This window comes from Eleutherodactylus coqui, chromosome 1 (assembly GCF_035609145.1).
Source record: "Eleutherodactylus coqui strain aEleCoq1 chromosome 1, aEleCoq1.hap1, whole genome shotgun sequence".
Lineage (NCBI taxonomy): Eukaryota > Metazoa > Chordata > Amphibia > Anura > Eleutherodactylidae > Eleutherodactylus > Eleutherodactylus coqui.
The window spans coordinates 3,806,091-3,831,536 of record NC_089837.1 but is presented as its reverse complement, the minus strand read 5'-3'; the positions used below and the strand labels follow the sequence as shown (position 1 = coordinate 3,831,536).

General features: G+C 49.9%; 1 protein-coding gene and 1 pseudogene across 1 annotated transcript; one reads left to right on the top strand and one right to left on the bottom strand.

Annotated features, from left to right (window-relative positions):
- Nucleotides 1-25,446, top strand: part of LOC136617211 (zinc finger protein 665-like) — a 515,737-nt pseudogene that overhangs the window by 207,480 nt on the left and 282,811 nt on the right.
- LOC136617269 (zinc finger protein ZFP2-like) lies at nucleotides 1,515-11,027 on the bottom strand. Its single transcript, XM_066594244.1, has 9 exons — nucleotides 10,659-11,027; nucleotides 10,501-10,578; nucleotides 10,322-10,429; nucleotides 10,139-10,250; nucleotides 8,541-8,632; nucleotides 8,309-8,419; nucleotides 7,737-7,844; nucleotides 7,542-7,665; nucleotides 1,515-3,101 (listed from the first exon to the last, which is right to left on the bottom strand). The coding sequence occupies exons 1-9, from the start codon at nucleotides 10,761-10,763 to the stop codon at nucleotides 1,876-1,878; spliced, it is 2,064 nt and encodes a 687-aa protein (XP_066450341.1). The 5' UTR covers nucleotides 10,764-11,027; the 3' UTR covers nucleotides 1,515-1,875.

Genomic DNA, 25,446 nt, shown 5'->3' with positions numbered 1-25,446 from the left:
AGAGGCTAGGAGCCACAGGGTGAAGCTAGAGGCTAGGAGCCACAGGGTGAAGCTGGAGGCTAAGAGCCACAGGCTGCTCCTATCAGGAATGGTTTCTGCCTCCAGAGGGATTTCTATTCCTGACAATCTGATTAACTGCTTAACCGCTCGTTATCTCTTCTGTCCGCGGAAGCAGGAGGCAAAACAAACCCGTCTATATTGTGCTGCCGAGGATCCAAAGAAAGGACAATCCCAGGTAAGAACCTCCTCTGATTGTCGGCTACACGGTTCTACTGCTATCCATCCTATCTATAATACGCTGTATACTGTCCCCACAGGAGGTCCAACTATAATATGTTGTATTCTATATTTTTGAATGACGAAAATTAAAGAGATAATTAGGAAGTCTAATGTATGGCTGGTGAGTGGGGTTGTCCTTTTCAGGTTGGTTACTCTACAGTGTATGAGGACTTTGGGTGTGATTAGGGCCAGCAGCAGTCTCTTCCTATAAAGTACTTGGATTGGTTGGAGTGGGGTTATTTGTAGTGGTTTTTATATAATTAAACATAGTATGCTAGGCTGAAAAAAGACAAATGTCCATCCAGTTCAGCCCGTTTCCATCCCTCCCCCCCCCCCCCCGCCTTGTTGATCCAGGGTAGGAAAAGCCTCTAGTGGGCAAAAGCCAATTTACCCTCATTCTAGGAGAAAAAACTCCTTCCTAGCTCTATAATGACAGTCCGCGTAATCCCCCGATCATCAACCCCGCTCGTCACCTAATGTCTATATCCTGCAATATCCTTCCGCTCCAGAAAGACATCTAGTCCCTCTTAAACTCCTCTATGGATTTTGCCATCACCACGTCCTCAGGCAGAGAGTTCCACAGTCTCACTGCTCTTACAGTAAAGAACCCCCTTCTGTGTTGATGATGAAACCTGCTTTCTTCTAGACGTAGCGGATGCCCTCTTGTTACCGTCGCAGTCCTGGGTATAAACAGATCATGGCAGAGATCCATGTATTGTCCCCCCATGTATTTATATAGAGTTATTTGTTCACCCCTTAGCAGTCTTTTTTCCGGGGTGAATAATCCAAGTTTTGGTGCCTCTCTGGGTATTCCAGTCCCGTCATTCCATGTATTAGTTTAGTTGCCCTTCTTTGAACCCCCTCTAGCACTGTGACATCTTTCCTGAGCCCCGGTGACCAGAACTGTACGCAGTATTCCATGTGAGGCCTGACAAGTGCCTTATATAATGGAAGGATAATGTTCTCGTCCCTCGCCCCTATACCTCTTTTTATGCACCCCAAGACTTTATTAGCTTTTGCAGCAGCTGACTGGCATTGGTTGCTCCAGTTTAGTCTACAACCCACTAGTACCCCCAGGTCTTTTCCCTGGCAGTACCCCATTTAGTGTATTATGGTGACATCCGTTTCTCCTGCCCATGTGCAGATCCTTACATTTATCCACATTGAACCTCATTTCCCATTTTTCTGCCCAAGCCCCCGGCTTATCTCGGTCCTTTAAAAGGTAGAAATAAGAGTTATACTTCACAATAAGGGTTTTTATTAAGTGATTTTTACAGTAATTCAAAGTTTCCTGGGGATAATACAGCGTCGCTGCTTTGGATCTTCTCTTCTTCCTTCTATCCACAATACTTCTCCTCCATGGATCGCACTCACAGGTCACCTCAGGTACATAGAATTTGGGTGTTTGGCAGATCCAGTCTGATTCCACCCAGAGATAAACACTCTTATTGGCTGTTTAATGTCTGTGAATAACTGGTGGGTTACATTTTTTTCTATAAATCACAATCTGGTTTCTTCTTTTTGCATTTTCTGATGAGTTTCAAAATTAGATTTAATTCTAAAACATTTTCCACATATAGAAAATCAAAACTGTTTCTATTGTGTGTGACTTCTCTGATGTACAATCAGGCCTAATGGATTTAAAAAATATCTCCCACATTCTGAACATGTAAATGCCATCTCACCTGTGTGAATTCTCTCATGTCTAAAAAATTCTAATTTACTTGAAAAGAATTTCCCACATTCTGAACATGAATACGGCTTCTCTCCTGTGTGACTTCTCTGATGTTTATTAAGACCTGATTTATTAATAAAATGTCTACCACATTCTGTACATGAATACGACCTCTCCCCTGTGTGAGTTTTCTGATGATCTGTAAGTTTGCCTTTAGTAATAAAACCTCTCCCACATTCTGAACATGTATATGGCCTTTCCCCTGTGTGAGTTTTTTCATGATCTGTAAGTTTACCTTTAGTAATAAAACCTCTCCCACATTCTGAACATTTATATGGTCTCTCCCCTGTGTGATTTCTTTGATGTTTTACAAGATCTGACTTATTTGTAAAACATTTCCCACATTCTGAACATGTGAACGGCTTCTCTCCTGTGTGAATTCTCTCGTGCGCAGCAAGGTGTGATTTACTTGCAAAACTTTTTTCACATTCTGAACATGAATACGGCTTCTCCCCTGTGTGACTTCTCTGATGTTTATCAAGATTAGATTTACTTGCAAAACTTTTTCCGCATTCTGAACATGAATACGGCTTCTCCCCTGTGTGGATTCTCTGATGTATAACAAGATTTGATTTCTCTCTAAAACATTTCCCACATTCTGGACATGAATATGGATTTTCTTCTATATGACTTTTCTTATGTGTAACAAGATGTGATTTCTGGTTAAAGCATTTCCCACATTCTGAACATGAATACGGCTTCTCTCCTGTGTGAGTTCTATGATGTCGAACAAGATTTGATTTTGCTCTAAAACATTTCCCACATTCTGTACATGAATATGGCTTCTCTCCTTTGTGAGATTTTCTGTGTGTTCGAAGACCTGAGCTTCTTGTAAATCCTTTTCCACATTCACCACATTGAAACCTTTTCCCCCCATTCTGCCCCACAGTTGTAGTAACCATCTGTGATTGGTCAAAAGGTTCCTCATGATTAGGGGGATTATATGATGGATCTGTACTGTGAAGTCCTGGAGGTACATTAAGGGGAATGAGGTTTTCTCCTGAAGAGCACTGCACAATATCTTCATCTTCTTCCTTATAATGTACCGATAACATGAAGTTTCCCTCAGGGGTCTCACCAGGATTGTCTGTCAGGATTAAAAATGGATGTCAGGATTTTTTTCATCCAAATTACAAAATTACCACGTTGCTATTAGTCTGGAAACACATGTGTGGTTTTTTATATGATTTCTTGAGCCAAACCCAGCAGTAGATCTGTCAGGAAGTAGAATGTCTTCCTTTAGATTTGCCTTGCAGAATACTTAGCTTAACCCCTTTCTGACCACTTCCCAACTACATCACGTAAGTATACATCATCTGGTTGTGAAAGGTCCATGGAGCGAGCTTGTTAGTGGAGTTTGCTCCATGCGCAGTAACTATCTGCTGTTCTAAACAGCTTGTAGCTACTGGTAACTGTTGTGATCAGCGTGCGCTCTAATCAGGACGGTTAACAATTTAGATGGTGCGGTCAAAATTGACCACATGTCTAAACAGCCTCCGGCGCCTCATCGCTTCCCCTGTTTTGCAGTTGTGGGGTGCTGATGGGTTAAGATGGCAGCCTAGAGCCTAGTGTAGACTTCCAGGACTGCCATGCATGGATGGCTATTGAACCCTGAATCGGTAACATTCAAAATCATTATGTAATGTATACTATATAAAATGTATAGTACAAGTGATCACAAGTTCCCTATGGGGACTAAAAAAAATGGAGGAAAAAGGTTAAATAACATTTTTAAAACAATAGAAGCAGAAAATGTTCAGAATCCAAAAACTATTTTCCCATTATAAAACCTACACAAAAAATAATCCAGCGTGTTCGTTCGCTCGATGTTGGCAAAAGTCTAAAATAGTGCACTAATTATCCTGTGTGAATATATAGAAAAAGGAGTATAAAATGCCAGAAATACGTGTTACCTCGGCTCAAAAAAAAAATAGAATAAAAAGTGATCAAAAAGATGTAAATTGGTACTATAAAATACTACAGGTTGTCCCACAAAAAGCGAGCCCTCCCAGAGGCCAATTGACCAAAAAAAATAAAGATTATGGGTATCAGAATACGGCGATAGAGAGAGTATTGTTTAGAAAAAGGTTTTTTTTACTGAGTAGTCAAGCAAAAAAAAAAAACTACATAAATTTGGTTTTGCCACAATAAATGAAATAAAAATAAAAATATTATGGCTCTCGGAAAGAAAGTATGAAAAAAAAAAAGTCCCTGGTGCTGAAGGGGTTAACAGTGGTGGCAGCAAAAATAATGAAAACTATGCAAAATAGAGGATAATTCATCCTGATAGAATGAGAAGTGTCTGATATATACTGTAGACATACAGGAGCTCCATGTATCCATCACTGTGTGTCTCCACAGATGGAGCCGGGAGGTGAAACCCCCCAGAGAGATGTCTCCATCCTCCATATTCCCAAGACCGTCCAAAGGAAGATGTCCGGGAAAACCAGCAGGTAGATGGCGCTGAGCCCTGTAGTACATCTATCCAGGGGGTGGAGTTCTGTGGTCCAGCTCTATATAGGGGGTGGAGCTCTGGTCCTGCTCTATATAAGGCGTAAAGTTCTCTGGTCCTGCTCTATATGGGGGGTGGAGCTCTGGTCCTGCTCTATATGGGGGGTGGAACTCTCTGGTCCTGCTCTATATGGGGGCGGAGCTTTGTGGTCCTGCTCTTTATGGTGGGTGGAGCTCTGTGGTTCTGCAGTATATAGGGGTTAAGCTCTCTTGTCCTGCTCCAGAGGAAGATGTCCCAGAGAACCAGCAGGTAGATGGCGCTGAGGTCGCACCAGAATCACATATCGAATGACATATGTGCCCCTTTCTCAAACTGTTCTGGATATAAACCTTTAGAGCCCGTCTCTCAGGAGCCGTCAGGTTGTACATGAAGCTTACAGTCTGTGATTAGTTCAATAGAGCAATCCCTTCTCTGTGAGGCGGTAACTTGTCTACCCGCTCCAGAGCAAAAACATCGGAGAAATCAGATATATATTCCGGCAATTCATCAACTTGTACGGAAGACATCTTTACAGATATACAACAGGAATTAGAGTAAGGACTCCATTTAGAGATGTCTTCCTTCTCCCAATCCACCACAGGATTATGCTGGGAGGGATTCCATGATCTATAAAGTGATGGTCTCAGTATGGAATAATCTAATCTTTAAACACACATTCAGAACACAGAACTTCAAACACTTCTGTGATAATGGAAATGCATGGGTGGCGGACACAGGAAGGGGTGAATCCAGGGGTTTTACCTCCAATCCTAAGTGTTTAACCATGTTGCGATGGATTAAGCTGACACCGACCCCACCATCTAGCAAAACTGTGACCAGGTCTCAGCTAGAAGAACCAGCCTTGAGGATGACATTCAAGCAATCTGTGGACCTTAAGGGGTGTTCCCTCCCACTTTCAGGCCTCCTAGTTCCTACAGCGGAGACCTACAGCGGGGACAACTCTGAACAAAATGTCCAGTATGATCACAGAAGAAGCACCATCCTCTAAACTAAACCTTCTTCCCTCTCCTGATGTTGCCAGCTAATGAACCCAGTAGCATGGGCACCTCCCCATCAGCAGGCATGAAAGAGACAAGTACTTATCGAATTCCAGGGCATCAGTCAGGTAACTCAAGCCTAAGCTCCTCACCTGGAGCTACCAAAATCGGATGCTGCTATCTAATCTCAGCGACTTCACTTGCCAGCGTTCTTGGCTGGTCTGCCAAAACCTCAATGGGATCCATACCAAGATGAAAGCAAAATGTATCTCACCGAGCAAGTATAGGCGGTTTATTATATTGCATCTAAACGGGATACGCTGAATCCCTAACCTGAAATACTACTGCAAATGTACACTCAACCGTGGTAACTAAGAAAGACAACCGCAACAAGGTAAATGCTGACCCGAAAGAACCTAACCATGGAAGGGACCTGTCTATACGCAGGTAACCCACCCTGAGAAGGGCGAACCTGACCACGTACCTAGGCCACTAGCTGACCCTATGTGGGATAGGAGAACAACACAGCAAACAAGATGTAACAGATGAAAAACGCTGTACTTAGCTTTGTGTAGGCTCAGGCAAACAGGGGAACCAGACCCAAGCTCTGGCTTCCTCCAAAGCCAGCAAAAGTAAACCATACCCAAGTCAAGCACCAGACCAGGCTAAATAGTCCTGAGAAATTACCCACAGGTGAGACCAGCATGTCTCACCCAATATCACTCCCACCAGAGCCAGAAGATAGATGAACACACACAAGACCTGCAGCAGACAATGTAGAAAGAAAGCAATCCCAGACCTGCCACAACAGTAAGGAGGGAAGACCAGAAAACATCAGAAAGCCAGGGAAACACCACAGAAACGGATAGGGAAGGGCAGGGGCAGCATGCATGGCTGCATCTGAGGCTCCCAGGTCCCACTATTAAGCCAAAATGGGGGCAAGAGCCTGGCGGTCACCCCCCTAACGATTTACTTGGGACAAACCCTCATTAGCAAGGCACACGCGCTGGCACATCTTGGTTAAGCACCACACTACCTGCAACCAAGGACAATCACTGCCTGCGGGTGACACCGCTGCCTCTTCTCCTGGGTTACATGCTGGCATTGCTGTCCAACCCCCCGCACGACCCTGCGTCCACAGCGCACGCAAAACTTTCCCTGCGCAGCATTCAGCTGGCCTCATGCCACACGCTCGCTTCATAGCCACACCACCCTCATGTCAATTTACAAGTGCCTACTGGATGAGGAGGAACCGGACGCACACACTGCAGAGGGTTGGAAGGGCCAGGTAGCGACCCTCGATAAAAGTGTGGGCGATAGCCCACAATGCTGTTGAGAATTGATGATAGCTTGACGTACGATCATCATTCCAATCCCGTGCCACCTCCATCACAAAATTGTCAGGAGCCGCAAACGTAGGCATAAAGAGGACTCAGGTGCAATGGGAAATCCATGTGTTCCCACACAATTCATTCTGTGTAGGTGTCAGATAGCTCAACACCACAATGGAAAGTCTTTGAGTTCCTTGGGCTCGCCTATGCTGTCATTAGGGTCACCTAGATCCTCCCATTATCTGCTCATCGCATGCAGATAATCTATTCCATCACTGTGTGTCTCCACAGATGGAGCAGTCCTCTGTATTCCCAGGAGTGACCAATCCGCGACCCTGCAGAATATAAGGGGCTGCTAGAACACCTCATTCATGCACAGAAAACCACAAAATTACCAGATCTCCCGACACTGCAGAACAGCTATGGCACAGAGTGTTAAGGCAGCAGAATGGAGTCCTAAGCTCTCGCTCACGACCTGAATGTTGCAAGTTCAATCCCGCATGGTTCAGGTAGCCAGATTGATTCATCTTTCTGAGGTTGGTAAAATGAGTATCCAGCTTGGTTAGGGGCAATAAATAAATAAGCGCTGCGGAATAAGTTGGCGCTATACAAATAACAAGTCCCTAATATATATGACAACGAGGCGGTCAGTGGCAGTCTGTGCCCATAGTAATGATTGACGATATTATATATATCACTCTTCTTACCCGGCGATATCAGAGGCCAAAGATCATCCAGCATGGCGGCCGCGTACACATCCCGCCGGCCCTCTACATACTCCCACTCCTCCATGGAGAAATAGACGGCCACATCCTGACACCTTATAGGAACCTGACAACACAATATCCAGTCATCAGCCAGAGCCCCCCGCTAGAATGTCCCCCCACATTCCCCGCAGTCACCTCTCCTGTCAGCAGCTCCGTCATCTTGTTGGTGAGTTCTAGAAGCTTCTGGATCAGGGAGTGAGGATGGATGATGGGAGTCGCTGTCTTCTTCACTGCTGTGTACTCCTGTGGATGAGGGGGGACACTGGTCACTACATGGGGTCTCAGACTCCTTCCCCTTCTCCTGTGTACTAGTAGATATATCAGGACTTGAACTCCGGACGTGCTCTCAAATTGTCAGCTCTCACTGTTTAGCCATCCAGGCCTTCGGACAAGTTCCCCTGCATATCTAGCCTTGTTTCATGGTCCTACTTATCTAATTCCTGCCTCCCTGTCCCAGCTAAGCCCTGCTCCTGATTAAGCCCTCTATATGAACCTGGCCTTCAACCTCCCATCCTTGCATGATTATTGTGCTCCAAGCCTTGATCAAGCTCTACTTCTGACTGCTCCTCTGCTATTCAGCTGAGACCTCCCATTGCTGACCCCTGGCTTCCCTTCTGACTACTCCAGACCTGCAGCTACTACACATGAGGCTCCAACTCAGTGCCTAAAACCGATACAAGGTAAATGGCTTCCTGTGAACCTCTCACCTCTGTGGTTATCAGGCTGGTTATCTGCAGGCTGAGGTTTAATATCCCGGCAGCCACATGGTTTCTGTTCTTGTCTGTCCTTGGATGGTCATCGATGAGAAGCGCCACTGTCTACAGAAGAACAACCTGAACATGTAATATAGCGCATGCCGCATGGCTGCCAGAGACGCTTAGTAGAAAGCTTCATGACATCATTCTATAGAGAAGATGCAGAAACCTCAGCGCCATCTACCTGTCGGTTCTCCGGGACATCTTCCTCTGGACAGTCCTGGGAATACGGAGGACGGGGACATCTCTCTGGTGCTTTTCTCCTCCCTGCTCCATCTGTGGAGACACACAGTGATGGGAGAATGTAGGCGACCTCATACATGCCGCCTCTTACCTGGTGACCCCGCGGGCGGGAGCCCCTACAGCATGGCGGCTGCGTACACATCCCGCGGGCCCTCTACATACTCCCACTTACCTGGTGACACCGCCACCAGCATGGCGGCCGCGTACACATCCCACCGGCCCTCTACATACTCCCACTCCTCTTACCTGGTGACCCCGCCTCCAGCATGGCGGCCGCGTGCACCTCCCGCCACCCTCTACATACTCCCACTCCTCTTACCTGGTGACCCTACCTCCAGCATGGTAGCCGCGTACACATCACTCTACATACTCCCACTCCTCTTACCTGGTGACCTCGCCCCCAGCATGGCGGCCGCGTACACATCCCGCCGTCCCTCTACATACTCCCACTCCTCTTACCTGGTGACCCCGCCTCCAGCATGGTGGCCGTGTACACATCCCTCTACATACTCCCACTCCTCTTACCTGGTGATCCCGCCTCCAGCATGGCGGCCCCGTACACATCCCGCTGGCCCTCTACATACTCCCACTCCTCTTACCTGGTGACCCCGCCTCCCGCATGGCGGCCCCGTACACATCCCTCTACATCCTCCCACTCCTCTTACCTGGTGACCCCGCCTCCATCATGGCGGCCGCGTACACATCCCTCTACATCCTCCCACTCCTCTTACCTGGTGACCCCGCCTCCATCATGGCGGCCGCGTACACATCCCTCTACATCCTCCCACTCCTCTTACCTGGTGACCCCGCCTCCATCATGGCGGCCGCGTACACATCCCTCTACATACTCCCACTCCTCTTACCTGGTGACCCCGCCTCCAGCATGGCGGCCGCGTACACATCCCTCTACATACTCCCACTCCTCTTACCTGGTGACCCCGCCTCCATCATGGCGGCCGCGTACACATCCCTCTACATACTCCCACTCCTCTTACCTGGTGACCCCGCCTCCAGCATGGCGGCCCCGTACACATCCCTCTACATCCTCCCACTCCTCTTACCTGGTGACCCCGCCTCCATCATGGCGGCCGCGTACACATCCCTCTACATCCTCCCACTCCTCTTACCTGGTGACCCCGCCTCCATCATGGCGGCCGCGTACACATCCCTCTACATCCTCCCACTCCTCTTACCTGGTGACCCCGCCTCCATCATGGCGGCCGCGTACACATCCCTCTACATACTCCCACTCCTCTTACCTGGTGACCCCGCCTCCAGCATGGCGGCCGCGTACACATCCCGCCAGCCCTCTACATCCTCCCACTCCTCTTACCTGGTGACCCCGCCTCCAGCATAGCGGCCCCGTACAGATCCCTATACATACTCCCTCTCCTCTCACCTGGTGGCCCCGCCTCCAGCATGGCGGCCGCGTACACACCCTTCTACAAACTTCCACTCCTCTTACCTGGTGGCCCCGCCTCCAGCATGGCGGCCCCGTACACATCCCGCCGGCCCTCTACATCCTCCCACTCCTCTTACCTGGTGACCCCGCCTCCATCATGGCGGCCCCGTACACATCCCGCCGGCCCTCTACATACTCCCACTCCTCCATGGAGAAATAGACGGCCACATCCTGACACCTTATAGGAACCTGACAACACAATATCCAGTCATCAGCCAGAGCCCCCCGCTAGAATGTCCCCCCACATTCCCCGCAGTCACCTCTCCTGTCAGCAGCTCCGTCATCTTGTTGGTGAGTTCTAGAAGCTTCTGGATCAGGGAGTGAGGATGGATGATGGGAGTCGCTGTCTTCTTCACTGCTGTGTACTCCTGTGGATGGAGGGAGACGCTCAGGGATGGCACAAATACAAGACAGATGGGAGGAATGGAGGGAAGTTCACCTCTCCGGTCAGCAGGTAGATGATCTCCCACGTGATGGCTAATATCCTTCCGCTCATCTCCGTGCCGTCCATCAGGCCCTGAAGACAGAGAGATCACATGTCTGCTGGACCCTGATACCGGCTGATAACAGAGAGCACAACCCCTGATGTCAGCATACCGTTACCACACTGCTGTATATGCAGTGTTCGAGAAGCGGGCCCCAGCCTAGGAGACAGCGGGGATGGGTTCTAGGCCTTGTCACTGTGGCACTACTGTCTCCCATGCGGAGGATAGCCAGGGGCCCGTCCACCAGGACCAAGGGAACGCTATTAAAGTAGTGGGTAACCGAGGAAGATTTAGCCTTTTTTCTTTGGAGTTTCTCCGCAGCGAAGGCGGCCGATGGATAATAAAGGATCCGTACACCGAGAGGTTTATTTGGGAGTCCCACCGGGAACGGACGAAAAGATCCGTTTACTAACAGTCCAATTAGTGCATTACAAGTTTGGCAGCTGAGTACTACCTACACAGCTGCACGAGAGGGCAGGGGGGCACATGAGAGGGCAGGGGGGCACGTGAGAGGGCAGGGGGGCACGTGAGAGGGCAGGGGGGCACGTGAGAGAGCAGGGGGGCACGTGAGAGGGCAGGGGGGCACGTGAGAGGGCAGGGGGGCACGTGAGAGGGCAGGGGGGCACACAGGGAGACTAGTCCACAGTCAGAGTTATCTGTGGGGTCCACACAGCTGCTTCCACTTTCCTTTCTCCCTGTTCACAGTCATGATTGCCGAACGTCTCCTCTCTCTCACAGGGGCTGTGGCGATCCCGGGGTCTCCAGGGGAGACGGGGGATGCCTTTTGGCTTCTTCCATTCTCACTTCCACAGCGCCTCAGAGACACATGGACAGATACTCCAAGGGTCCCGGCTCTCAGACTGCTTCAGGCCACCAACTGACCTAGACCAGACCCGCCCTCACCCCCTGCAAACATTAGTATCAAGCTGGGTCAGGTGACCACAAACACAAACCGATACATTTCCAGAGGAGAGCTCATGCAGACATTAACCCTTTCAGCGCTGCAGAGGTGCAACACACACTTCATGCATACAGGACCTGCCGGCAACATGCACGCACATCACAGATATGACAGATTTTGGAGTCGCCTATAACTCTGGGCCACCACATATATATATATATATAACCGTCCTGAGGACGCGTTTCCACCTTCTCCGGTCTTCAGGTCCTCCTCAGGACGGCTGGACTCTCCTTGTTATGATGGACACATACTGAATAAACAGAAGAAAGCTTTTATCTCGATGCATCCGAGCTCCTGGCATTTAACTGCACTTGTGTCAAGAAACGCCGAGGATCGAGCGGTATGGAGGAGAGACTGCTTTCATCATGCTGAAAAGAGGACACAGCAAGAAACATAAGACAGGAGCCGACATAACCGGCTACATAGGTGAGAGCATTACCTTTACCAGCTGATAACAGAGAGAACATCATAGAAGGAGCCGACATAACCGGCTACATAGATGAGAGCATTACCTTTACCAGCTGATAACAGAGAGAACATCATAGAAGGAGCCGACATAACCGGCTACATAGGTGAGAGCATTACCGTTACCAGCTGATAACAGAGAGAACATCATAGAAGGAGCCGACATAACCGGCTACATAGGTGAGAGCATTACCTTTACCAGCTGATAACAGAGAGAACATCATAGAAGGAGCCGACATAACCGGCTACATAGGTGAGATCATTACCGTTACCAGCTGATAACAGAGAGAACATCATAGAAGGAGCCGACATAACCGGCTACATAGGTGAGAGCATTACCGTTACCAGCTGATAACAGAGAGAACATCATAGAAGGAGCCGACATAACCGGCTACATAGGTGAGAGCATTACCGTTACCAGCTGATAACAGAGAGAACATCATAGAAGGAGCCGACATAACCGGCTACATAGGTGAGAGCATTACCGTTACCAGCTGATAACAGAGAGAACATCATAGAAGGAGCCGACATAACCGGCTACATAGGTGAGAGCATTACCGTTACCAGCTGATAACAGAGAGAACATCATAGAAGGAGCCGACATAACCGGCTACATAGATGAGAGCATTACCGTTACCAGCTGATAACAGAGAGAACATCATAGAAGGAGCCGACATAACCGGCTACATAGATGAGAGCATTACCGTTACCAGCTGATAACAGAGACAACATCATAGAAGGAGCCGACATAACCGGCTACATAGGTGAGAGCATTACCGTTACCAGCTGATAACAGAGAGAACATCATAGAAGGAGCCGACATAACCGGCTACATAGGTGAGAGCATTACCGTTACCAGCTGATAACAGAGAGAACATCATAGAAGGAGCCGACATAGCCGGCTACATAGGTGAGAGCATTACCGTTACCAGCTGATAACAGAGAGAACATCATAGAAGGAGCCGACATAACCGGCTACATAGATGAGAGCATTACCGTTACCAGCTGATAACAGAGACAACATCATAGAAGGAGCCGACATAACCGGCTACATAGGTGAGAGCATTACCGTTACCAGCTGATAACAGAGAGAACATCATAGAAGGAGCCGACATAACCGGCTACATAGGTGAGAGCATTACCGTTACCAGCTGATAACAGAGAGAACATCATAGAAGGAGCCGACATAGCCGGCTACATAGGTGAGAGCATTACCGTTACCAGCTGATAACAGAGAGAACATCATAGAAGGAGCCGACATAACCGGCTACATAGGTGAGAGCATTACCGTTACCAGCTGATAACAGAGAGAACCTCATAGAAGGAGCCGACATAACCGGCTACATAGGTGAGAGCATTACCTTTACCAGCTGATAACAGAGAGAACAGCACACAACGACCTGCTCTGTATACGCTGCAGGCGCTGAAGGACCTGTGATGATGTCACCATCATGTGATCAGGGGGCGGAGCTCTGCACTGCAGTGAAGGGTTTGTGGTGATGTCACCTGCATGTAATCAGTACCGAGGGGATGCTGGTACTTGTAGTTCTCTCCTCTTATATTTTCTGCTCTCTGTAGACAGAATTGCGTGATAGAGATGGCGGACGAGCGGTGGAAGTACAGAGATAAGGGGTCAGCAGACATTATCTGCTCACAGCCAATGAGAGGGAGGAGCGGAGGTCAACTCAATGTCCGGTACAGCGGAGCAGAGGGACATACGGAGAGAGAGAGTTACCTCAGAGATGACCAGAGAGAGAGAGAGTTACCTCAGAGAGGACCAGAGAGAGAGTTACCTCAGAGAGGCCCAGAGAGAGAGAGGTACCTCAGAGAGGCCCAGAGAGAGAGAGAGAGTTACCTCAGAGAGGACCGGAGAGAGAGAGAGAGTTACCTCAGAGATGACCAGAGAGAGAGAGGTACCTCAGAGATGACCAGAGAGAGAGGTACCTCAGAGATGACCAGAGAGAGAGAGAGAGAGTTACCTCAGGGAGGACCAGAGAAAGAGAGGTACCTCAGAGACAACCAGAGAGAGAGAGGTACCTCAGAGACAACCAGAGAGAGAGAGGTACCTCAGAGATGGCCAGAGAGAGAAAGTTACCTAAGAGAGGACCAGAGAGAGAGAGAGTTACCTCAGAGATGACCAGAGAGAGTTACCTCAGAAATGATCAGAGAATGAGTTACCTCAGAGATGACCAGAGAGAGAGAGAGAGTTACCTCAGAGATGACCAGAGAGAGAGAGAGAGTTACCTCGGAGATGACCAGAGAGAGAGAGAGAGAGTTACCTCAGAGAGGACCAGAGAGAGAGAGTTACCTCAGAGAGGCCCAGAGAGAGAGAGTTACCTCAGAGAGGCCCAGAGAGAGAGAGAGAGTTACCTCAGAGAGGCCCAGAGAGAGAGAGAGTTACCTCAGAGAGGCCCAGAGAGAGAGTTACCTCAGAGAGGCCCATAGAGAGAGAGAGTTACCTCAGAGAGGCCCATAGAGAGAGAGAGTTACCTCAGAGAGGCCCAGAGAGAGAGAGCGAGAGTTACCTCAGAGAGGCCCAGAGAGAGAGAGAGTTACCTCAGAGAGGCCCAGAAAGAGACAGAGTTACCTCAGAGAGGACCAGAGAGAGAGAGAGAGAGTTACCTCAGAGAGGACCAGAGAGAGAGTTACCTCAGAGAGGCCCAGAGAGAGAGAGAGTTACCTCAGAGAGGACCAGAGAGAGAGAGAGAGTTACCTCAGAGAGGACCGGAGAGAGAGAGAGAGAGTTACCTCAGAGAGGACCGGAGAAAGAGAGTTACCTCAGAGAGGACCGGAGAGAGAGAGAGAGAGTTACCTCAGAGAGGACCGGAGAGAGAGAGTTACCTCAGAGAGGACCGGAGAGAGATAGTTACCTCAGAGAGGACCGGAGAGAGAGAGAGAGTTACCTCAGAGAGGACCAGAGAGAGAGAGAGAGAGTTACCTCAGAGAAAGAGAGTAACCTCAGAGAGGACCGGAGAGAGAGAGAGTTACCTCAGAGAGGACCGGAGAGAGAGAGTTACCTCAGAGGGGACCGGAGAGAGAGAATTACCTCAGAGAGGACCAGAGAGAGAGAGAGTAACCTCAGAGAGGACCGGAGAGAGAGAGGGAGTAACCTCAGAAAGGACCGGAGAGAGAGAGAGAGAGTTACCTCAGAGAGGACCGGAGAGAGAGAGAGTTACCTCAGAGAGGACCGGAGAGAGAGAGAGAGAGTTACCTCAGAGAGGACCGGAGAGAGAGAGAGTTACCTCAGAGAGGACCGGAGAGAGAGAGTTACCTCAGAGAGGACCAGAGAGAGAGAGAGTTACCTCAGAGAGGACCGGAGACAGAGAGAGTTACCTCAGAGACGACCAGAGAAAGAGTTACTTCAGAGAGGACCAGAGAGAGAGAGTTACCTCAAAGATGACCAGAGAAAGAGAGAGTTACCTCAGAGACGACCAGAGAAAGAGAGAGAGAGTTACCTCAGAGATGACCAGAGAGAGAGAGTTACCCCAGAGACAACCAGAGAGAGTTACCTCAGAGATGACCGGAGAGAGAGAGAGGAACCTCAGAGAGGACCGGAGAGAGAGGGAGAGAGAGAGTTACCTCAGGGAGGACCAGAGAAAGAGAGGTACCTCAGAGACAACCAGAGAGAGAGAGGTACCTCAGAGATGGCCAGAGAGAGAAAGTTACCTAAGAGAGGACCAGAGAGAGAGAGAGTTACCTCAGAGATGACCAGAGAGAGTTACCTCAGAAATGATCAGAGAATGAGTTACCTCAGAGATGACCAGAGAGAGAGAGAGTTACCTCAGAGAGGACCAGAGAGAGAGAGAGTTACCTCAGAGAGGACCAGAGAGAGAGAGAGTTACCTCAGAGAGGACCAGAGAGAGAGAGAGTTACCTCAGAGAGGCCCAGAGAGAGACAGTTACCTCAGAGAGGACCAGAGAGAGAGAGAGAGTTACCTCAGAGAGGCCCAGAGAGAGAGAGAGTTACCTCAGAGAGGCCCAGAGAGAGAGAGAGTTACCTCAGAGAGGCCCAGAGAGAGAGAGTTACCTCAGAGAGGACCAGAGAGAGAGAGAGAGTTACCTCAGAGAGGACCGGAGAGAGAGAGAGAGTTACCTCAGAGAGGACCAGAGAGAGAGAGAGAGTTACCTCAGAGAGGACCGGAGAGAGAGAGAGAGAGTTACCTCAGAGAGGACCGGAGAGAGAGAGTTACCTCAGAGAGGACCGGAGAGAGAGAGTTACCTCAGAGAGGACCGGAGAGAGAGAGTTACCTCAGAGAGGACCGGAGAGAGAGAGAGAGTTACCTCAGAGAGGTCCGGAGAGAGAGAGAGTTACCTCAGAGAGGACCGGAGAGAGAGAGAGTTACCTCAGAGAGGACCGGAGAGAGAGAGAGTTACCTCAGAGAGGACCGGAGAGAGAGAGAGTTACCTCAGAGAGGACCGGAGAGAGAGAGAGAGTTACCTCAGAGAGGACCAGAGAGAGAGAGAGTTACCTCAGAGAGGACCAGAGAGAGAGAGAGAGAGTTACCTCAGAGAGAGAGTAACCTCAGAGAGGACCGGAGAGAGAGAGAGTTAACTCAGAGAGGACCGGAGAGAGAGAGTTACCTCAGAAAGGACCAGAGAGAGAGAGAGAGAGTAACCTCAGAGAGGACCGGAGAGAGAGAGAGAGTTACCTCAGAGAGGACCGGAGAGAGTGAGTTACCTCAGAGAGGACCGGAGAGAGAGAGAGTTACCTCAGAGAGGACCGGAGAGAGAGAGAGTTACCGCAGAGAGGACCGGAGAGAGAGAGAGTTACCTCAGAGAGGACCAGAGAGAGAGAGAGTTACCTCAGAGAGAGAGAGAGTAACCTCAGAGAGGACTGGAGAGAGAGAGAGTTACCTCACAGAGGACCAGAGAGAGAGAGAGAGTTACCTCAGAGAGGACCAGAGAGAGAGAGAGAGAGAGTTACCTCAGAGAGGCCCAGAGAGAGAGAGTTACCTCAGAGAGGACCAGAGAGAGAGAGAGAGAGAGAGTTACCTCAGAGAGGACCAGAGAGAGAGAGAGTTACCTCAGAGAGGACCGGAGAGAGAGAGAGAGTTACCTCAGAGAGGACCGGACAGAGAGAGTTACCTCAGAGAGGACCGGAGAAAGAGAGTTACCTCAGAGAGGACCGGAGAGAGATAGAGTTACCTCAGAGAGGACCGGAGAGAGAGAGAGAGTTACCTCAGAGAGGACCAGAGAGAGAGAGAGGGTTACCTCAGAGAGGACCAGAGAGAGAGAGAGAGAGTTACCTCAGAGAGAGAGAGTAACCTCAGAGAGGACCGGAGAGAGAGAGAGTTACCTCAGAGAGGACCGGAGAGAGAGAGTTACCTCAGAGAGGACCGGAGAGAGAGAATTACCTCAGAGAGGACCAGAGAGAGAGAGAGAGTAACCTCAGAGAGGACCGGAGAGAGAGAGAGTAACCTCAGAGAGGACCGGAGAGAGAGAGAGTAACCTCAGAGAGGACCGGAGAGAGAGAGAGTAACCTCAGAGAGGACCGGAGAGAGAGAGAGTTACCTCAGAGAGGACCGGAGAGAGAGAGAGAGTTACCTCAGAGAGGACCAGAGAGAGAGAGAGAGTTACCTCAGAGAGGACCGGAGACAGAGAGAGTTACCTCAGAGACGACCAGAGAAAGAGTTACTTCAGAGAGGACCAGAGAGAGAGAGTTACCTCAAAGATGACCAGAGAAAGAGAGAGTTACCTCAGAGGCGACCAGAGAAAGAGAGAGAGAGTTACCTCAGAGATGACCAGAGAGAGAGAGTTACTCCAGAGACAACCAGAGAGAGTTACCTCAGAGAGGACCGGAGAGAGAGAGAGAGTTACCTCAGAGAGGACCGGAGAGAGAGAGTGAGTTACCTCAGAGAGGACCGGAGAGAGTGAGTTACCTCAGAGAGGACCGGAGAGAGAGAGAGTTACCTCAGAGAGGACCGGAGAGAGAGAGAGAGTTACCTCAGAGAGGACAGGAGAGAGAGAGTTACCTCAGAGAGGACCAGAGAGAGAGAGAGTTACCTCAGAGAGAGAGAGAGTAACCTCAGAGAGGACTGGAGAGAGAGAGAGTTACCTCACAGAGGACCAGAGAGAGAGAGAGAGAGTTACCTCAGAGAGGACCAGAGAGAGAGAGAGAGAGTTACCTCAGAGAGGCCCAGAGAGAGAGAGTTACCTCAGAGAGGACCAGAGAAAGAGAGAGAGAGTTACCTCAGAGAGGACCAGAGAGAGAGAGAGTTACCTCAGAGAGGACCGGAGAGAGAGAGAGAGTTACCTCAGAGAGGACCGGACAGAGAGAGTTACCTCAGAGAGGACCGGAGAAAGAGAGTTACCTCAGAGAGGACCGGAGAGAGATAGAGTTACCTCAGAGAGGACCGGAGAGAGAGAGAGAGTTACCTCAGAGAGGACCAGAGAGAGAGAGAGAGTTACCTCAGAGAGGACCAGAGAGAGAGAGAGAGAGAGTTACCTCAGAGAGAGAGAGTAACCTCAGAGAGGACCGGAGAGAGAGAGAGTTACCTCAGAGAGGACCGGAGAGAGAGAGTTACCTCAGAGAGGACCGGAGAGAGAGAATTACCTCAGAGAGGACCAGAGAGAGAGAGAGTAACCTCAGAGAGGACCGGAGAGAGAGAGAGTAACCTCAGAAAGGACCGGAGAGAGAGAGAGTAACCTCAGAGAGGACCGGAGAGAGAGAGAGTTACCTCAGAGAGGACCGGAGAGAGAGAGAGTTACCTCAGAGAGGACCGGAGAGAGAGAGAGAGTTACCTCAGAGAGGACCGGAGAGAGAGAGAGAGTTACCTCAGAGAGGACCGGAGAGAGAGAGAGAGTTACCTCAGAGAGGACCGGAGACAGAGAGAGTTACCTCAGAGACGACCAGAGAAAGAGTTACTTCAGAGAGGACCAGAGAGAGAGAGTTACCTCAAAGATGACCAGAGAAAGAGAGAGTTACCTCAGAGACGACCAGAGAAAGAGAGAGAGAGTTACCTCAGAGATGACCAGAGAGAGAGAGAGTTACTCCAGAGACAACCAGAGAGAGTTACCTCAGAGATGACCAGAGAGAGAGAGAGAGAGAGTTACCTCAGAGATGACCAGAGAGAGAGAGTTACCTCAGAGACAACCAGAGAGAGTTACCTCAGAGATGACCAGAGAGAGGGAGAGAGTTACCTCAGAGAGGACCAGAGAGAGTTACCTCAGAGATGACCAGAGAGAGGGAGAGAGAGTTACCTCAGAGAGGCCCAGAGAGAGAGAGAGTTACCTCAGAGAGAGAGAGAGTAACCTCAGAGAGGACTGGAGAGAGAGAGTTACCTCACAGAGGACCAGAGAGAGAGAGAGAGTTACCTCAGAGAGGACCAGAGAGAGAGAGAGTTACCTCAGAGAGGCCCAGAGAGAGAGAGTTACCTCAGAGAGGCCCAGAGAGAGAGAGAGAGAGTTACCTCAGAGAGGACCGGAGAGAGAGAGAGAGTTACCTCAGAGAGGACCGGAGAGAGAGAGAGAGTTACCTCAGAGAGGACCGGACAGAGAGAGTTACCTCAGAGAGGACCGCAGAAAGAGAGTTACCTCAGAGAGGACCGGAGAGAGAGAGTTACCTCAGAGAGGACCAGAGAGAGAGAGAGTTACCTCAGAGAGAGAGAGAGTAACCTCAGAGAGGACTGGAGAGAAAGAGAGTTACCTCACAGAGGACCAGAGAGAGAGAGAGAGAGTTACCTCAGAGAGGACCAGAGAGAGAGAGAGAGAGTTACCTCAGAGAGGCCCAGAGAGAGAGAGTTACCTCAGAGAGGACCAGAGAGAGAGAGAGAGTTACCTCAGAGAGGACCAGAGAGAGAGAGAGTTACCTCAGAGAGGACAGGAGAGAGAGAGAGAGTTACCTCAGAGAGGACCGGACAGAGAGAGTTACCTCAGAGAGGACCGGAGAAAGAGAGTTACCTCAGAGAGGACCGGAGAGAGATAGAGTTACCTCAGAGAGGACCGGAGAGAGAGAGAGAGAGAGTTACCTCAGAGAGGACCAGAGAGAGAGAGAGAGTTACCTCAGAGAGGACCAGAGAGAGAGAGAGAGTGAGTTACCTCAAAGAGAGAGAGAGTTACCTCAGAGAGGACCGGAGAGAGAGAGTTACCTCAGAGAGGACCGGAGAGAGAGAGTTACCTCAGAGAGGACCGGAGAGAGAGAATTACCTCAGAGAGGACCGGAGAGAGAGAATTACCTCAGAGAGGACCAGAGAGAGAGAGAGTAACCTCAGAGAGGACCGGAGAGAGAGAGAGTAACCTCAGAGAGGACCGGAGAGAGATAGAGTTACCTCAGAGAGGACCGGAGAGAGAGAGAGAGAGAGTTACCTCAGAGAGGACCAGAGAGAGAGAGAGAGTTACCTCAGAGAGGACCAGAGAGAGAGAGAGAGTGAGTTACCTCAAAGAGAGAGAGAGTTACCTCAGAGAGGACCGGAGAGAGAGAGTTACCTCAGAGAGGACCGGAGAGAGAGAGTTACCTCAGAGAGGACCGGAGAGAGAGAATTACCTCAGAGAGGACCGGAGAGAGAGAATTACCTCAGAGAGGACCAGAGAGAGAGAGAGTAACCTCAGAGAGGACCGGAGAGAGAGAGAGTAACCTCAGAGAGGACCGGAGAGAGAGAGAGTTACCTCAGAGAGGACCGGAGAGAGAGAGAGTTACCTCAGAGAGGACCGGAGAGAGAGAGAGTTACCTCAGAGAGGACCGGAGAGAGAGAGAGAGTTACCTCAGAGAGGACCAGAGAGAGAGAGAGAGTTACCTCAGAGAGGACCGGAGACAGAGAGAGTTACCTCAGAGACGACCAGAGAAAGAGTTACTTCAGAGAGGACCAGAGAGAGAGAGTTACCTCAAAGATGACCAGAGAAAGAGAGAGTTACCTCAGAGACGACCAGAGAAAGAGAGAGAGAGTTACCTCAGAGATGACCAGAGAGAGAGAGTTACTCCAGAGACAACCAGAGAGAGTTACCTCAGAGATGACCAGAGAGAGAGAGAGAGAGAGAGAGAGAGTTACCTCAGAGATGACCAGAGAGAGAGAGAGAGTTACCTCAGAGACAACCAGAGAGAGTTACCTCAGAGATGACCAGAGAGAGGGAGATAGTTACCTCAGAGAGGACCAGAGAGAGTTACCTCAGAGATGACCAGAGAGAGGGAAAGAGTTACCTCAGAGAGGAACAGAGAGAGTGAGTTACCTCAGAGAGGACCAGAAAGAGGGAGTTACCTCAGAGACAACCAGAGAGAGTTACCTCAGAAAGGACCAGAGAGAGAGAGAGAGAGTTACCTCAGAGAGTACCGGAGAGAGAATTACCTCAGAGAGGACCAGAGAGAGAGAGAGAAAGAGTTACCTCAGAGATGATCAGAGAGAGAGAGTTACCTCAGAGAGGACCAGAGAGAGGGAGAGAGTTACCTCAGAGATGACCAGAGAGAGAGAGAGAGAGTTACCTCAGAGAGGACCAGAGAGAGAGAGAGAGAGAGTTACCTCAGAGAGGACCAGAGAGAGAGAGAGAGAGAGTTACCTCAGAGATGCCCAGAGAGAGAGAGAGAGAGTTAACTCAGAGATGACCTGAGAGAGAGAGAGAGTTACCTCAGAGATGACCAGAGAGAGAGAGTTACCTGAGAGACAACCAGAGAGAGAAAGAGAGAGTTACCTCAGGAACGACCAGAGAGAGAGAGTTACCTTAGAGACAACCAGAGAGAGAGATTTACCTCAGAGACAACCAGAGAGAGAGAGAGAGAGTTACCTCAGGAACGACCAGAGAGAGAGAGAGAGAGTTACCTCAGAGATGACCAGAGAGAGAGTTACCTCAGAGATGACCAGAGACAGAGAGGTACCTCAGAGATTACCAGAGAAAGAGAGAGAGTTACCTCAGAGAGGACCAGAGAGAAAGTAACCTCAGAGATGACCAGAGAGAGAGAGAGAGTAACCTCAGAGATGACCAGAGAGAGAGAGAGAGAGAGTTAACTCAGAGAGGACCAGAGAAAGAGAGAGAGTTACCTTAGAGAGGACCAGAGAGAAAGAGAGTTACCTCAGAGAGGACCAGAGAGAAAGAGAGTTACCTCAGAGAGGACCAGAGAGAAAGAGAGTTACCTCAGAGAGGACCAGAGAGAGAGAGAGTTACCTCAGAGATGACCAGAGAGAGTTACCTCAGAGATGAGCAGAGAGAGACAGTTACCTCAGAGATGACCAGCGAAAGAAAGAGTTACCTCAAAGACGACCACAGAGAGAGAGAGTTACCTCAGAGATGAGCACAGAGAGACAGCTACCTCAGAGATGACCAGAGAAAGAGAGTGAGTTACCTCAGAGACGACCAGAGAGAGACAGTTACCTCAGAGATGACCAGAGAGAGAGAGTTAACTCAGAGATGACCAGAGAGAGAGAGAGAGAGAGAGAGACAGAGTTACCTCAGAGACGACCAGAGAGAGAGAGAGTTACCTCAGAGATGACCAGAGAGAGAGAGTTACCTCAGAGAGGACCAGAGAGAGAGAGAGTTACCTCAGAGAGAGAGAGAGTAACCTCAGAGAGGACCGGAGAGAGAGTTACCTCACAGAGGACCAGAGAGAGAGAGAGTTACCTCAGAGAGGACCAGAGAGAGAGAGAGAGAGTTACCTCAGAGAGGCCCAGAGAGAGAGTTACCTCAGAGAGGACTAGAGAGAGAGAGAGAGAGAGTTACCTCAGAGAGGACCAGAGAGAGAGAGAGAGTTACCTCAGAGAGGACCGGAGAGAGAGACAGAGAGAGTTACCTCAGAGAGGACCGGAGAGAGAGAGTTACCTCAGAGAGGACCGGAGAAAGAGAGTTACCTCAGAGAGGACCGGAGAAAGAGAGTTACCTCAGAGAGGACCGGAGAGAGATAGAGTTACCTCAGAGAGGACCGGAGAGAGAGAGAGAGAGTTACCTCAGAGAGGACCAGAGAGAGAGAGAGAGTTACCTCAGAGAGGACCAGAGAGAGAGAGAGTTACCTCAGAGAGAGAGAGTAACCTCAGAGAGGACCGGAGAGAGAGAGAGTTACCTCAGAGAGGACCGGAGAGAGAGAGTTACCTCAGAGAGGACCGGAGAGAGAGAATTGCCTCAGAGAGGACCAGAGAGAGAGAGAGTAACCTCAGAGAGGACCGGAGACAGAGAGAGTTACCTCAGAGAGGACCGGAGAGAGAGAGTTACCTCAGAGAGGACCGGAGAAAGAGAGTTACCTCAGAGAGGACCGGAGAAAGAGAGTTACCTCAGAGAGGACCGGAGAGAGATAGAGTTACCTCAGAGAGGACCGGAGAGAGAGAGAGAGAGAGAGTTACCTCAGAGAGGACCAGAGAGAGAGAGAGAGTTACCTCAGAGAGGACCAGAGAGAGAGAGAGTTACCTCAGAGAGAGAGAGTAACCTCAGAGAGGACCGGAGAGAGAGAGAGTTACCTCAGAGAGGACCGGAGAGAGAGAGTTACCTCAGAGAGGACCGGAGAGAGAGAATTGCCTCAGAGAGGACCAGAGAGAGAGAGAGTAACCTCAGAGAGGACCGGAGAGAGAGAGAGTAACCTCAGAGAGGAACGGAGAGAGAGAGAGTTACCTCAGAGAGGACCGGAGAGAGAGAGAGTTACCTCAGAGAGGATCGGAGAGAGAGAGAGAGAGTTACCTCAGAGAGGACCGGAGAGAGAGAGAGAGTTACCTCAGAGAGGACCGGAGAGAGAGAGAGTTACCTCAGAGAGGACCGGAGAGAGAGAGAGAGTTACCTCAGAGAGGACCAGAGAGAGAGAGAGAGTTACCTCAGAGAGGACCGGAGACAGAGAGAGTTACCTCAGAGACGACCAGAGAAAGAGTTACTTCAGAGAGGACCAGAGAGAGAGAGTTACCTCAAAGATGACCAGAGAAAGAGAGAGTTACCTCAGAGACGACCAGAGAAAGAGAGAGAGAGTTACCTCAGAGATGACCAGAGAGAGAGAGTTACCCCAGAGACAACCAGAGAGAGTTACCTCAGAGATGACCAGAGAGAGAGAGAGAGAGAGTTACCTCAGAGATGACCAGAGAGAGAGAGAGAGAGAGTTACCTCAGAGACAACCAGAGAGAGTTACCTCAGAGATGACCAGAGAGAGGGAGAGAGTTACCTCAGAGAGGAACAGAGAGAGTGAGTTACTCCAGAGAGGACCAGAAAGAGGGAGTTACCTCAGAGACAACCAGAGAGAGTTACCTCAGAAAGGACCAGAGAGAGAGAGAGAGAGAGAGAGTTACCTCAGAGAGGACCGGAGAGAGAATTACCTCAGAGATGACCAGAGAGAGAGAGAAAGAGTTACCTCAGAGATGATCAGAGAGAGAGAGTTACCTCAGAGAGGGCCAGAGAGAGGGAGAGAGTTACCTCAGAGATGACCAGAGAGAGAGAGAGTTACCTCAGAGAGGACCAGAGAGAGAGAGAGAGAGTTACCTCAGAGAGGACCAGAGAGAGAGAGAGAGAGAGAGAGAGTTACCTCAGAGATGCCCAGAGAGAGAGAGAGTTAACTCAGAGATGACCTGAGAGAGAGAGAGAGTTACCTCAGAGAGGACCAGAGAGAGAGAGTTACCTTAGAGACAACCAGAGAGAGAGAGAGAGAGAGAGAGAGTTACCTCAGGAACGACCAGAGAGAGAGAGTTACCTCAGAGACAACCAGAGAGAGAGATTTACCTCAGAGACAACCAGAGAGAGAGAGAGAGTTACCTCAGGAACGACCAGAGAGAGAGAGAGAGAGAGAGAGAGAGAGTTACCTCAGAGATGACCAGAGAGAGAGAGAGTTACCTCAGAGATGACCAGAGACAGAGAGGTACCTCAGAGATTACCAGAGAAAGAGAGAGAGTTACCTCAGAGAGGACCAGAGAGAAAGTGACCTCAGAGATGACCAGAGAGAGAGAGAGAGTAACCTCAGAGATGACCAGAGAGAGAGAGAGAGTTAACTCAGAGAGGACCAGAGAAAGAGAGAGAGTTACCTTAGAGAGGACCAGAGAGAAAGAGAGTTACCTCAGAGAGGACCAGAGAGAGAGAGAGAGAGAGTTACCTCAGAGATGACCAGAGAGAGTTACCTCAGAGATGAGCAGAGATAGACAGTTACCTCAGAGATGACCAGCGAAAGAAAGAGTTACCTCAAAGACGACCAGAGAGAGAGAGAGTTACCTCAGAGATGAGCACAGAGAGACAGCTACCTCAGAGACGACCAGAGAAAGAGAGAGAGAGTTACCTCAGAGATGACCAGAGAGAGAGAGTTACTCCAGAGACAACCAGAGAGAGTTACCTCAGAGAGGACCGGAGAGAGAGAGAGAGTTACCTCAGAGAGGACCGGAGAGAGAGAGAGAGTTACCTCAGAGAGGACCGGAGAGAGTGAGTTACCTCAGAGAGGACCGGAGAGAGAGAGAGTTACCTCAGAGAGGACCGGAGAGAGAGAGAGAGTTACCTCAGAGAGGACCGGAGAGAGAGAGTTACCTCAGAGAGGACCAGAGAGAGAGAGAGTTACCTCAGAGAGAGAGAGAGTAACCTCAGAGAGGACTGGAGAGAGAGAGAGT